General features: G+C 39.0%; 1 protein-coding gene across 1 annotated transcript in view; it reads right to left on the bottom strand.

The window, feature by feature from the left end:
- Nucleotides 1-12,763, bottom strand: part of LOC106563271 (zinc finger protein 618) — a 49,115-nt gene extending 36,352 nt beyond the window's left edge. The window contains exons 1-2 of the mRNA XM_014128713.2: nt 12,371-12,763; nt 3,475-3,736 (exon numbers count right to left, since the gene is read on the bottom strand). Of these exons, the coding sequence (XP_013984188.2) occupies nt 3,475-3,703 (229 nt within the window). The 5' untranslated portion in view covers nt 3,704-3,736; nt 12,371-12,763. The remainder of the gene's footprint in view (nt 1-3,474; nt 3,737-12,370) is intronic.
- Between the last annotated feature and the right edge of the window lie 2,129 nt (nt 12,764-14,892).

The following is a 14,892-nucleotide window of genomic DNA, read 5'->3' as shown; positions in this document are numbered from 1 at the left end:
AGGATACCAATAAGAAGAAAATACTTGCTTGGGCCAAGAAACATGAACAATGGACATTAGACCAGTGGAAATCTGTTCGTTGGTCTGACGACTCCAAATTTGAGATTTTTGGTTCCAACCGCCCAGTCTTTGTGAAAAGTGGAGTAGGTGAACGGATGATATCTGCATGTGTGGTTCCCACCCTGAAGCATGGAGGAGGTGGTGTGATAGAGCTTAGCTGGCAACATTGTCAGTGATTTATTTAGAATTCAAGGCACACTTAACCAGCATGGCTACCACAGCATTCTGCAGCGATACGCCGTCCCATCTGGTTTGAGCTTAGTGGTACTATCATTTGTTTTTCAACAGGGCAATGAACCAAAACACAACTCCAGGCTGTTTAACTTCACTGGGGTAGGGGGCAGCATTCAGAATTCTGGATGAAAAGCGTGCCCAAATTACACTGCCTGGTACTCGGGCCCAGAAGGTAGGATATGCACAGTATTAGTAGATTTGTATAGACAACACTCTGAAGTTTCTACAACTGTTTGAATGATGTCTGTGAGTATAACAGAACTCATATATGGCAGGCAAAAACCTGAGAAAAATCCAACCAGGAAGTGGGAAATCTGAGGCTTGTAGTTTTTTCAAGTGATTGCCTTTACAGTATACAGTGACTTAGGGTTCATTTTGCACTTCCTAAGGCTTCCACTAGATGTCAACAGTCTTTTTAGAGCATTGTTTCAGGCTTCTACAGTTAACCTGTTATGGCTAGGGGGCAGTATTTTCACGGCCGGATAAAAAAAACGTACCCGATTTAATCTGATTATTACTCCTGCCCAGAAACTACAATATGCATATAATTATTAGCTTTGGATAGAAAACACTCCAAAGTTTCTAAAACTGTTTGAATGGTGACTGTGAGTATAACAGAACTCATTTGGCAGGCCAAAACCTGAGAAGATTCCATGCAGGAAGTGCCCTGTCTGACAATTTCTTGGCCTTCTTGATTATCTCTATCCATTACAGGGGATCTCTGCTGTTACGTGACACTTCCTACGGCTCCCATGGGCTCTCAGAAGGCGACAAAAAGCTGAATCGTGGCTTTGCATGCTCTGGCTGAAAAACATTAGCACGTTTGGATAGTGGCCAGTCACAGTACTATGAAACTGAGGCGCGTGCACGAGTCGACTCCATTGTTTATTTTCTCTCTCTTTGAACGAAAACCACCACTCCCGGTCGGAATATTATCGCTTTTTTACGAGAAAAATGGCATAAAAATGTATTTTAAACAGCGGTTGACATGCTTCGAAGTACGGTAATGTAATATTTAGAATTTTTTTGTCACGAAATGCGTCGTGCGCGTGACCCTTATTTACACTTCGGATAGTGTCTTGAACGCACGAACAAAACGCCGCTATTTGGATATAACTATGGATTATTTTGAACCAAACCAACATTTGTTATTGAAGTAGCAGTCCTGGGAGTGCATTCTGACGAAGAACACCAAAGGTAATCAAACTTTTCTAATAGTAAATCGGAGTTTGGTGAAGGCTAAACTTGCTGGGTGTCTAAATAGCTAGCCCTGTGATGCCGGGCTATGTACTCAGAATATTGCAAAATGTGCTTTCACCGAAAAGCTATTTTAAAATCGGACACCTCGATTGCACAAAGGAGTTCTGTATCTATAATTCTTAAAATAATTGTTATGTTTTTTGTGAACGTTTATCGTGAGTAATTTAGTAAATTCACCGGAAGTGTTCAGTGGGAATGCTAGTTCTGAACGTCACATGCTAATGTAAAAAGCTGGTTTTTGATATAAATATGAACTTGATTGAACAAAACATGCATGTATTGTATAACATAATGTCCTTCGGATAGTGATGACCTGGCCTCCACAATCACCCGACCTCTACCCAATTGAGATGGTTTGGGATGAGTTGGACCGCAGAGTGAAGGAAAAGCAGCCAACAAGTGCTCAGCATATGTGGGAACTCCTACAACACTGTTGGAAAAGCATTCCTCATGAAGCTGAATGCCAAGAGTGTGAAAAGCTGTCCTCAAGGCAAAGGGTGGCTACTTTGAAGAATCTAAAATATTAAATATATTTTGATTTGTTGAACACTTTTTTGGTTACTAAATGATTCCATGTGTTATTTCATAGTTTTGATGTCTTCACTACTATTCTACAATGTAGGAAATAGTAAAACATTTATTAAAACCCTTGAATGAGTAGGTGTCCAAACTTTTGACTGGTACTGCATACTTAAGTATTAAAATGTATAAATAAAGTTCAAATTCCTTATATTAAGCAAACAAGACAGCACAATGTGTTTCATTTACGGATAGCCAGGGACACACTCTGCCATCATTTACAAACGAAGCATGCGTGTTTAGTGAATAAGCCAGATCACAGGCAGTAGAGATGACCAGGGATGTTCTCTTGATAAGTGTGAATTGGACCATTTTCACGTAACCAAGTTTTTGGCTGTCAGGAGTAAAAAGTACATTATTTCCTTCAGGAATGTAGTAAAGTAAAAGTTGTCAAAAATAGTAAAGTACAGATACCCCAAAAAAACAATTTTATTTAAATATTTTACACCACTGGTGGTGGCATCATCATGCTATGGGGATGCTTGTCAGTGGCAGGGACTGGGAGACTGGTAAGGATAGAGGGAACAATGTATGGAGCCAAATACAGACAAAACCTTTGAGAACCTGCTTCAGAGTGCAAACAACCTCAGAATGGGGCCTCAGATTTACGTTCCAACAAGCATACAGCCAAAGCAACGCTGGAATGGCTTCAGAACAAGAATGTGGAAGTCCTCGAGTGGCCCAGACAAAGACCAGACTTTAATTCCATAGACAATCTGTGGAAAGACTTGAAGATTACTGTTCACCGCAGTTCTCCATCTAATTTAAGAGCTTGAGAAAATCTGCGAGGAAAAATGGGAGAATAATCCCCAAATCCAGATGTGCAAAGCTGTAATCGTCACCAAAGGTGCTTCTACAAAGTATTGACTCAGGGGTGTGAATACTTAGGTCATTTCTGTATTTCATTTTCAATACATTTGCAAAAAAAAAAACATTTTAAACATGTTTTCGCTGTCATTACTGTGTGTTGTGTGAAGATGTATATATATAAAAAAAGTATCCATTTTGAATTCAGGCTGTAACAACAAAATGTGGAATAAGTCAAAGGGTATGAATACTTTCTGACACTGTACATTCCATCTGAGATGGTTAATGTGGAAGAGCGCAGATATAGAGGGAGAAGGTAAAATGACAGGAACATGGGTGTTGAAAGGAGGTCCTCTTTCCTAGAGTGTGGGTTCGTTCGTTTTGGGTCAGCCCTTTTACATCAAGGTTTAAAATGTGCAAACTCATTTTGCATCACAGAGGGTGGTGCAAACTCATTTTGCGTTACAGAGGGTGATGCAAAATGATCCTGAGCATTGTGTGTGGAGTGGAAGGTGATGTGTTAAGGGGTCATACCCTGGGTCTGGTCATTGCGAGACTTTCCTCCTCCACCACCGAGGACCACGCAGATCTCGGCAGGCACATCTTTCCCGTTACTGGCCCCCTGCGTGCCAGGCTCCTTCTTTATTGTGACCGGGACAGTGAGGGTGGCGGTCGTCGGGGTAGCGGTGGGGCCATCTGGAACTCCATCCCCCGTGTCAACCTGCTCCTGCGCAGGATTGGTAGGCACCTCCTGAGCACTCATGTCTCCTACTACTCAGGGCCAGCGTTCCTAGGGCTGTGTGTGTGTGTGTGTGTGTGTGTGTGTGTGTGTGTGTGTGTGTGTGTGTGTGTGTGTGTGAGAGAGTGAGTGAGAATATGTGTGAGAGCAACAGACAACCAGGAGAGAGGAGAAACAAACAATACAGAATTACTAAACCGACCTCTCCAAAAACAGCTGCTTTTCTTTGAAACAGGTGCAGTTCAAATACAACATCAAGGGACAACATCAAGGCAACCGAGCACTGAAAAACCTATTTTTAGACAGCTAAGGCAAGGCACTTGACACTCAGTAACACCCACAAACTGGGATTGCCATATGCCTGACCAACTTACTTCTGAGAGAGAGCTGTAGTCTAGTGTACCAATAACAGAAAGGGACATTTTATGACTCTCAAAATTGTCTCCATATGGGCATTATTGTTATTGAGATGAATAAAGGTCTATTCTAACCAAGGGGGCTACCAAATCTGGCATCTATAAAAAAAAAAGTTTTTAAAAAAGGTGACTCACGACAATGGAGTTTGCCAAAAATACCAGGGGAATAGATGGGAGAGATATGCATGATCATTATGTATAATTAGCCCTACAGCACAGTGCTTCATTGTGTATGGGTGACCTATGATGACAATACATCCATAGTGCCCAGGTGCTCTAATTTCAGAAACATCCAAATTACCCAGCCTTCTACTGTAAGTACCAGGGGACTCCAGTCAAGAGGGGACACATAAAATGCAACCAAACAAAACAGAGTTATAACCGGGATGAGATTTTTTTGTGTGGAAAGATAAGAATTTCACTAATAATATTAAAACACACCTTTTCTTGGAAGCGATAACTGACCGACATTGGCGCTAATTATTAAAACAGATCATAGTTACGTGTGCAGCTGCTGTTTGTCACCCTAAATATGAATAATTGTGCAGAACTTTCAATTTAGATAACCAAGCTGTGGAGGGAGTATTTCTGGATGGCAATTGGTTAATCAAGTGCTCCTTCAAAACAGAGCCAGCCATATTGAAAAGGGCATTGGTTCAATACAACAATGTCATAAAAAAAATAAAAAAATAAAAAATACTTTCTGTTAAACAAATATTAGGCCTAATTGAAATGTGTTTCATGCTCCATTGTTTCATGCCGCACTTCCCTAATTTTGAAATCTAGTCTACATTGCTTGGTCATGGTGCTCCTGATCTGGTAGAGAAATGGACAATGGGAGAACCTCCATGTTTTTTATATCTGCATGGGTTCAACAGTTTAATGGGCTGGGGCTGTACTAATCTCATACAGCATTAGAATAAATGTAAAATGACTAACCGCCCCTGACATCTAGCCTACTCAATAAAATGATGCCTGCAAAGAAAAGTAGCTAGCCGACAATGGAAACATTGGAAATTCTAATCTCCCTCAAAAGAGGCCAATTCAATTCAACACGCCTGGGCAGATTGGAGGTTGTAAAAGCTCATTTGGGAAGCAAAGGGAACGGCTGAGTGTTCATTTCAGCAGCAGCCGTGTCGCGGCTGTTGGAAATGTTGTGTTGGAAATTATGACGAGAGCTTTATTTCAAACAAAAACACAGCCCTATCTGGAACAAGTGGATGCAGGAAGCTACATGGAGGGGAATATCAGCCAAGAAGAAAAAGACAAAATGTGAAATTCCTCTCAGAGCTGGACATGTTTGGATTTCATACCATAATGGCAGAATGTGATACATTTTTTTCACAAAATTAGAACACGTAGGCATTAAATCTGTGCTGCTTTGTCGGCAGCGATGCAATTGTGAATTAGTTATTGATAAATAGACTGGGCTAGTTGAGACTAGTTTGCGTCTGCGCTGGAATCATCATCATGCAATTAATCTGGTCAAACTTGTGAAATCTCATGGTGGAAAAAAAACAACCATGGATGAAATAGGATCAACTGAAGATATATCTTGCAGCCTCTGAGAAACGAGCTACATTTTAGAAAATATGCCATTTCATGGACTTTCTCTCATAAGGTCACACAGACACGTTTCCATCCACAGTTTTTATGCGAGTAAAGTCATACAGTATCACCACGACAGCTGTGACGGAAACAGGACGTTTCTGGAGATTTTTATAAATGCAGATAGTTCGATATGGTGGGATCTTTTTGTGTTAAATTAATTATGCAACAAATGGCAGAGGAAACACCTTTATGAACAAATATTGATATAATAACCATCATAAAGTAATCTTGAAGTCCCACGATTATATGGTGTGTGGTCCTCCCACTAAGGCTGCCGATGAAATAAGTTATGATGAACTTCACAGGGTGGTGAAAGTGCACAGTGATGAGCTTGATGCTCCTTTCCAATAAATATTGAGGGTCTTATTCTGGTTACATGATGATCGATGCTTGACCAACATTTGACAAATTAAAATATTCCTCGCTCTTATCCATAATAATCTCATCATGTATAGTAGCCTACCTGCACTGTATGTGCAAGCTGCTGGCTAGAGGGCAAGTCCCAAAACCAGAGTAGGCCCATTTGTCACAAAAACTGTTGCGTTAAATAGCAAAACTATCAGTAAAGTTGAGAATGCGATGTAAAACACATTGAACTTTAAGATTTTCATTTGGGCAAAAAACTACATTGTGTGCAGTACAGCGTTACGTACTGATTTTTCTTCAAGCTGATTTTAGAATATTCGCATGAAAATCTGTCACCGATTGGATGGAAAGCTAGCTACTGATACAGATATTTTCACTTGTATTGTTGTCTCTACCTTCTTGCCCTTTGTGCTGTTATCTGTGCCCAATAATGTTTGTACCATGCTTTGTGCTGCTACCATGTTGTTGTCATGTTGTGTTGCTGCCATGCTGTGTTGTCATGTGTTGCTGCCGTGCTGTGTTGTCATGTGTTGCTGCCGTGCTGTGTTGTCGTCTTAGGTCTCTATGTCGTGATGCGTGTTTTGTTGTTCTATATTTTTATTTTAAATCCCGCAGGAGGTCTTTTGGTAGGCCATCATTGTAAATAAGAACTTGTTCTTATCTGACTTGCCTAGTTAAAATAAGGGTTAAATAAATAAAAATGTATTAATTAAGTGAAAGGCCTAAGTTGTAGGCCTCGTGTAGGGGCTAATTTAGTTTTCATACCCTCACTGTTTAAATAATTACATCACATAACTACAGCGGCATGATAGTCCAAACATCTGACATTTTTCCATCTCCTTTTTTAATTTTTATGATGATTTAAACATCTTGCTATTCACATTATGGAATTTGACCGTTCTCAGAGTCAATTGAGATCAGGAACAAAAACACAGAATGTGTCCAAATAATCCAATGCTCTGAAACTGAAATGGGCCTACTTCCAATCTGTCAAAAACATGGTGTCACAACACTTCAAAAACAGCCTGGAAATAGCATGTATGGACATTGACTAAAGAACAACTGAATTCTGGGAAGGCATCATTGATCTCCACTCCCCTCTTATGGTTTAAATGGATGAAAATCAATCAATGAGCAAATGGTTGTATATTGAGCACATTTCTCATGCATTAATGCAGCCCATTACAATAGGTTTTACTAAAATGTAGACAAAAGGTAAATTCAACATTAGAAGAGAAAAGGGGAAGCAACCGAATATATAAGTCTGAAGAATTTACCTATTTCAATTCTTGAACAAATGCTTTGCGCTTCTAAATAGGCTGAATTCTTTCAGAATCTTGATGAATCGTTTTGGCACCCATATTACGCTTCCATTTTGTATAGCCTAACCTTAATATATTTCCCTGCAAACAAAATGGTTTGCTGTATTCTTTCTATCAAATTGAAAATGTGAAAATTGCCATCTGTCATTTTTATTGATCCCAAAAGCCTTACCTCTTGCAACTTCGGGTAATTGAAGCACAACAACTAAAACATTTTTCCCATCAATGTTTCTTAACCTTGTTTCACACAACTGGTTCAACCAACAAAGGAAAACAGCCGATGATTTTCCCATTTCATAAATTATTCAAATGACTGTTTCATGGTTAAAATGTTCCGATTTCATTGCTGACATGACATTTTCCAAAGGATCTGGTCGAATATACTATACCAGATCCATTTGTCATATCAACCATGAAATAGGAAAATACTCCACCAGATCTTTCTGAAAATGTGTCATATCAAATCGGATCAAAGCGGCATCAATTCAATATGAAGGCTTTTTTAGGCAATAGGCAGTGTGTGTATGCGAGACTGCACGTTATGAAACTGGTTTAGCATGAAATTTCCCCATTTAAATAGATGCCTGCTTCCTCAAGATTGAGGGCAGCTGTTAAATGTCATTGCATGGATATTAAACATAATATTTGTGCTGGACTACATTAAAAAGCTAATCAGTCTCATTGCTAATGATGTCGGAAAGGTCAACATTGGAGGAAAAATAAATGAAACATTCCATCAAGATGGGTCAAGATACTTGAAATACTAGGCTAAATGTGGACAGGCATGATGGGCTAATAACAGAACAAATGATGCACTACTAAACCAATTCTGACACAAAATAAGAAAAAAGGTGACAAGAGTATAGAAATTGGTTGAATATATATGAATAAAACAAACATTTAAAATCAGTGGAGGCTGCTGAGGGGAGGACAGCTCATAATAACGGCTAGAACCGAGAGAATGGAATAGCATGAAACACAGCAACCATGCACCCCAGTAAGAGTATCTGCTGCCTTGGCAGGAACTAATGGGGATCCATAATAAATACAAATACATTCATTCCGCTCCAGCCATTACCACAAGCCCGTCCTCCCCAATTAAGGTGCCACCAACCTCCTGTGATTGAAATCAATACATTGGTTCCCTATATTCCTGCTATGCAGAGAGGAGTATCAGTGGTGAGTAGAATATTGTCAGCCACAGGGATGACCAAAACCTATTTCAGTCTGAATGCTTTCCCTCGCTCCTTAATCAGAAGCACATTTTCCTAGCCCCCTCGGTGTAATAAATTTCTCTCAAGATGGCTTCCAACCAACTATAAAAAAAAAGCAATAATGCAGAGAAATGGGAAAATCGTTTTTTCCCCCCCCTACATTTCCTTCTATTAGCCGGAATGGTCTGGAAACAGAACTGCATCAACTCGTAAAATTCCATCCACATGCGCTCCGAAACCCCATAAAAACTTTTCAATTTATATGTTAATGCTGTGAATTAAAATTTAATAACTAGAGATTTTGAAAAGCGGACTTGAATTATACAAAAATAAATCCTGAAAGAGCAGCCCTAAAATTAGAAATTCAGGGCGGCATCCGGTCTGCCGCTAAGCCCTTGTACGCTGGCAGATTACATTTTTTATGAAAATTTAAATTGCAGTGCAGGCTGAGGCAAGTCTGGTAAACCTGCTCCATTGTGATTTATAGATTCATTAGAGCAAGAGGAGACTTTCCCGCTGTTCCACAGAAATTAAATTATCTTTAGAAAATAGTATTTTTAGAAAGGCAACCTGAGCCCTGAAACCGTTAGAAACCTGACACAAAAAGCACACACTTCCTATGTGCATATAACCACAGTACAGACTGGCCTTAATTCATCTTTGCTGCAGCAATTGAGTGTCCTTGTGAATTATTCATAAGACCAATAAGGTTCATTTTAAGTAGAGGGGGAAATATGCACAGAATACACAAACTCCCAAAATGCCAAAAGCGCTTTCATGTAGTCGTCCAAACCTGAAATACTATCCTGCTGGCCCTAACTCGAGTGATGTCATTTTCAGAGATTTATCAGGACAACTATGCTCATAAAAGGTAGGTAACTGCTGATGCGTTTGGCAGATTTGGACAGATGCCAACATTTACCTGGCCAACAACAAAGAAGAAAAAGAAAAAAAAAAACAGTTACTAGCAACTGTAATTGCTAAGCTTTCGTAGCTCTCAGCAAGAACATCCAAATGCTCGGAAGGATTACATATACCTACAATGCAACAAGGCCTCCTAAAAACACAGGTATGCCTACATAAAGTTTGGACTGCACTCTAGACAAAAGTCAATGACACCAAGTTCTAGCTAGTGAAAGATCGTCAAGCCTTCATTAATTGTTATGATCTGACAACAGGGTTTGCTCTCTCTTGCTCTCCATCTCTCTACAGACCTATTGAGTTGTTTTAATTGGGGCAGCAGATATTTTGGGGTTCACAAGCAGACCATTACACCCTACAGCACCTCTTGGTGCCTAAAAAGGTGCAAACAGCTGTCTTGCACAGTCCTGTTTCTCCCTTCTACCAAGGTCCCACAAGCCACAGTGTCTGTCACCTTGGTGGGTAAATAGTTTAGGTCTATTAGTTAAAACATTTGAGAATACGTTCCACAAACTAATATGTATTAGCCTATACTATATATAAAGCACAGAACACCATCAAAATGTACAATTCAAGTTGCATGTTGTGGGTCTATAAAAAGGTGCCTTTCACTTTAATGCAACCTCACACCAAAACAAATCCTAAATGACTTTCATTACCTGGCTGCTCTGACATTTAATAATAATATTCATGTCATTCATACATTCATTCTCTTCAATTAAAAACCTGGAATTTCCTGATGTAATTCTTAGCCAGCAATTTTTTTAGATTGAATGTTGAGGGAAAAGGTCAGGGTTCAGGTTCAGCATGCAAAGCACAACATTTCCACCAACACTTCAAATTCACAGTACAGTTCTGAAGGTCAGCGCCAAAATGGCCAAACTAAAATGGCTCCCTCAGATCTACTTGCATAGACAAACCATCCTATACGGGAAATTGTTTAGTGTCTACAAGATTAATGTAAACAGCAGAGAAATTGGTTATGATTGTATTTCCTGTTCCTAAAATGTGCCGACTGTCCTCTGCATTGGTCCTCCTTTCTATACTGCTTCCTTTTGTTTGGCCAGTGTTTGTTTTATTTCCAAAGTTTAGACAACAAGTCCGGTGTATTTCTTGTTTCCCATATTTCATCATTCGAGCAGACCATGCCATGAATTTGCTTTATATACACCTTCTCAAAACACATAAAACAAATTCAAGATGGGCAACCTTGACCTTTCAATTGTATATTGCAAAGGGAATTCTTATATAAGAATGGGTGACATCCAGAAGCTCTTACATTAGTGTTGTTGCCACATCTCTTTACCCTTTCTTCCAATCTACATCTAGGACCTTAGATATGTCATTACTTCTTTAATACTATGGAAAGGCACACCCAGCCTAAAGATTAGGCTGATTGTTATTATGTCGTAGCCTACAAAACACACTTTCTCACAATTACCATCAACATCAGAGAAGATGTTAGTAGTATCAAAGCCACAATCTACCCTTTCAACAGCTAGACCCTGCCTGCCACTTTGTTAAAGCTTGATTGGGCTGGGTAAATATGACCACTCAAATGCATCTAAACTGTGGAAACAAAGATTAACAGTCTACTTTTAGATTGACATTAGTTCTAAACAAATTGTGAAGCTAAAGCCTACATTGTTTGTTGTCAAATTACAAAAACATCAACAATGGATTAATACAGCCAAGACCTTGGGTTGATGGACTAAGACAGTTGCACTGTAAACTAAGGCAGTAATATGGTCTCATTTTAAGTTTGATGGTGCGAATTGGTAAGCTATTTAAATTAAGGACATAGTCACTATTGAAATATACAAAAACTGTATAGTAGTTCAAACTTTTTGTTTAAACGTCATGAGAGTTGACACACCCTGATTCAAACTGTGGCATAGGCTACTACTAGTTTCTCATATTCAACATCAAAGAGCGCATAATGATAGAACGAATCTGGTTCAAGACTGAGGCAATATTGCAATCAATACAAGTATCAAACAGTTCCTTTTTTTACATGCACTCAAACAGCAGCTCGTGCAATCTACCAATTATCCTCTACAGTAAAAAAAGAAGAGCGTTCATACTGTAAACGTTCATACAGTCAAGGGCCGTAATCACAGGCTACCAATGCAGCTTCCTTTTCAAAAATTGCTTCGAAATTAAAAACGAAAATGAATGTCACAAAATGTTTAAAAAACGAAGGTTAAAATAAAATGTTTAAAACGACAAATTGGAATTTCTTAATTTCACAAAATAACTACCGACAGGTGTCGCCAATTTCAGAATGAAATGAATTAAAATCCTACCCCGTTTTCGAAAACAGAAGTAGAAATTATATTCGAATTTGGAAACATTGTCTTCATGTCGACCGATTGAACCAAATAGCCTACGCTTTATCACAACAAACACTGTCACGACACAATTAATGCGATTGTGGAATGTTAGAGAAAATTGAAGCAAATTTCACAAAACATGGCTGGCTGCAAGGTTGTTTTCAGACTGTTCCTCCTCGTCCTTCACTGCTTTAACTTCCAACACGCTTCCAAAGCTACAATGCATAAACTACAATCGATCACTGTGTTAATTAGCCAGTACAGACAGCTGAGTTTTACTCGAAAACTTTATTCGAAATCGCTGTCTAAAATCAACAGATTATCTGTGACTGAAACTAAAGCCAAGCACACCATTGCTTTTGATAATGCTCACCAAACATGCATTAGCTTGAAAACAGACACCCTCACTCATTATGAAGAGCGAGTCGAGTGAACTATCAGCAACTGCGGCCTGTACACATTTTTTTAATTTAGGATTTCTAAATCAGAAAAAGAATGGTTTGACTACCTCCCAAAATGATGCAGCTCATGCGAGTAGGCTTGCTCGAGCTCCAAAATCCTCCTCATCCACAAGAGGTGACTGTACAAACAACGCTTTGAAATAAAATGAGTTGCCGGTATTCATTCTCAAATGATCAAAATTAAAACTGCTTTATTTCCGAGCTTGCAACCTTGCCATCTTCCGGAATGAGCCCGGTTGTATGATTGTTTTGACGAAGGTGTAGGCTACAGTCTGTCCGGGCTCGGTTTATTAGTTTTATTTTTTCATTTTTTCCCGTATTCAGGGTAGGCTATGCGTTGCGGTTTCTCCAGTGGAAATTTTCGTCCGCCATCATACAAGGACAGATTCCGAAATTGCAACGCCTGCTAGTTATATCAAAATTATTCTGGGCACAGTGAAAAAAAAAAAAGGTCGAACGACAGTAAAGTTGCGCAGGGAAATTAATAAACTATAAATCATACAGAATAAAATTCCCGGATCTAATAATATGGAAGTTATATAGGAGTTGAAACAAAGTAACAACTTCATGATGACACAAATTATTAGAAACGATGTTGACCATTATAAACGTTATGTAATTTGTACCCTTTGTCCATGTATTTCCAAATAATATATAAATCAATCCAACAACACAGATGATATTATGTTGTATATTTTCCCCACTCACATATGTATACATATATTGTATACTGAACAAAAATATAAATGCAACAATTTCAAAGATTTTACTGAGTTACAGTTCATAGAAGGAAATCAGTCAATTGAAAGAAATGAATTAGGCCCTAATCTATGGAGTTCACATGACTGGAAGAGGTGCAACCATGGGTGGGCCTGGTAAGGCACAGGCCCACCCACTTGTGAGCCAGGTCCACCCACTGTGGAGCCAGGCCCAGACAATCTGAATGAGTTTTTCCCCATAAAAGGGCTTTATTACAGACAGAAATGCTCACTAACAGGGACGTAAACAAATTTGAGCACAACATTTGAGCGGAATCAGCGTTTTGTGCATATGAAAAATATTTTATTTCAGCTCATGAAAAATGGGACCAACACTACATGTTGAATTTATATTTTTGTTCAGTATAATATATTTTATTTCAATAAATGTTTTTGCTATGTCTGAATTATAGATACACTGAGTGTACAAAACATTAAGAACCGCTTCAATTTGTTGTGGCATGGACTCAACAAGGTGTCGAAGGCGTTCCACAGGGATGCTAATCCATGTTGACTCCAATGCTTCCCACAGTTGTGTCAAGTTGGCTGAATGTCCTTTGGGTGGTGGACAATTCTTGATACACAAAGGAAACCATTGAGGGTGAAAAACCCAGCAGTGTTGCAGTTCTTGACACAAAATGGTGCGCCTGGCACCTTCTACCATACCCCGTTCAAAGGCACTTAAATATTTTGTCTTGTCCATTCACATTCTGAATGGCACACATACACAATCCATGTCTTAATTGTTTCAAAGCTTAAAAATCATTATTTAACCTGTCTCCTCCCCTTCATCTACACTGCTTGAAGTGGATTTAACAAGTGACATCAATAAGGGATCATAGATTTCACCTGGTCAATCTATGTCATGGAAAGGGCAGGTGTCCATAATGTTTTGTACACTCTGTATATAGGCCAATATGCATATATATGTTGGGCCCGGCTCCATGAGGGGGCAAAAGGCAGCTTAGCCCCTTCAGTTTTAGTTTTATGTCCCTATACAAATATGATTGTTTGAATGATTGAGTGACAGGTTGGAGCAAAATCTGTATCTCCGCTTCACTGTGTCAGCACAATGGACAGAGAGCACCGCAGTGTGTGTAGGGGGGCTATGAAAAGCCAATGGGGTGGTTAGGTATGACTCCTTTGGGTTTCCATAAAAAGCAGTAAAAAATGTTTCTCGTCTGTGGTAGGCTAAGTAAATAATGTGATACACCTCAACCTTTAATATTTGATTTTGATTTATAAAGCCAGGGTCAAGTTTACCGTTGCTTCACTCATCCCCCTCCTCACACCCCACCACTAAAGAGTTTAGTTAGCTTTTTAGCTAGCTGTAAAAAGTGTTAATGTTGTTAGCCTTAGCCTATTTAGCTAGCTCGAACCAGCTAATCTGCCACTGCCACGATGGATATTATACATTTGCTTTGCCAAAGTACCCAAATAAAGCCAAAGCATAAGGAGAGTGATGAGCAGTAGCAGCATCAAACCACCGAGGACCAGTGGTGGAAAAAGTACCCAATTGTCATACTTGAGTAAAAGTAAAGATACCTTAATAGAAAATGAATCAAGTAAAAGTGAAAGTCAACCAGTAAAATCCTGCTTGAGTAAAAGTCAAAAAGTATTTGGCTTTAAATATACAGTTGAAGTTGGAAGTTTACATACACCTTAGCCAAATACCTTTTTACTACGTTTTTCACAATTCCTGACATTTAATCCTAGTAAAAAATTCCCTGTCTTAGGTCAGTTAGGATCACCACTTTCTTTTAAGAATGTGAAATGTTAAAATAATAGTGGAGAGAATGATATATTTCAGC

Source organism: Salmo salar, chromosome ssa11, assembly GCF_905237065.1.
Source record: "Salmo salar chromosome ssa11, Ssal_v3.1, whole genome shotgun sequence".
Classification (NCBI taxonomy): Eukaryota; Metazoa; Chordata; class Actinopteri; order Salmoniformes; family Salmonidae; genus Salmo; species Salmo salar.
Note: the sequence above shows the minus strand (reverse complement) of the source record. Positions and strands in the feature narration are given on the sequence as shown.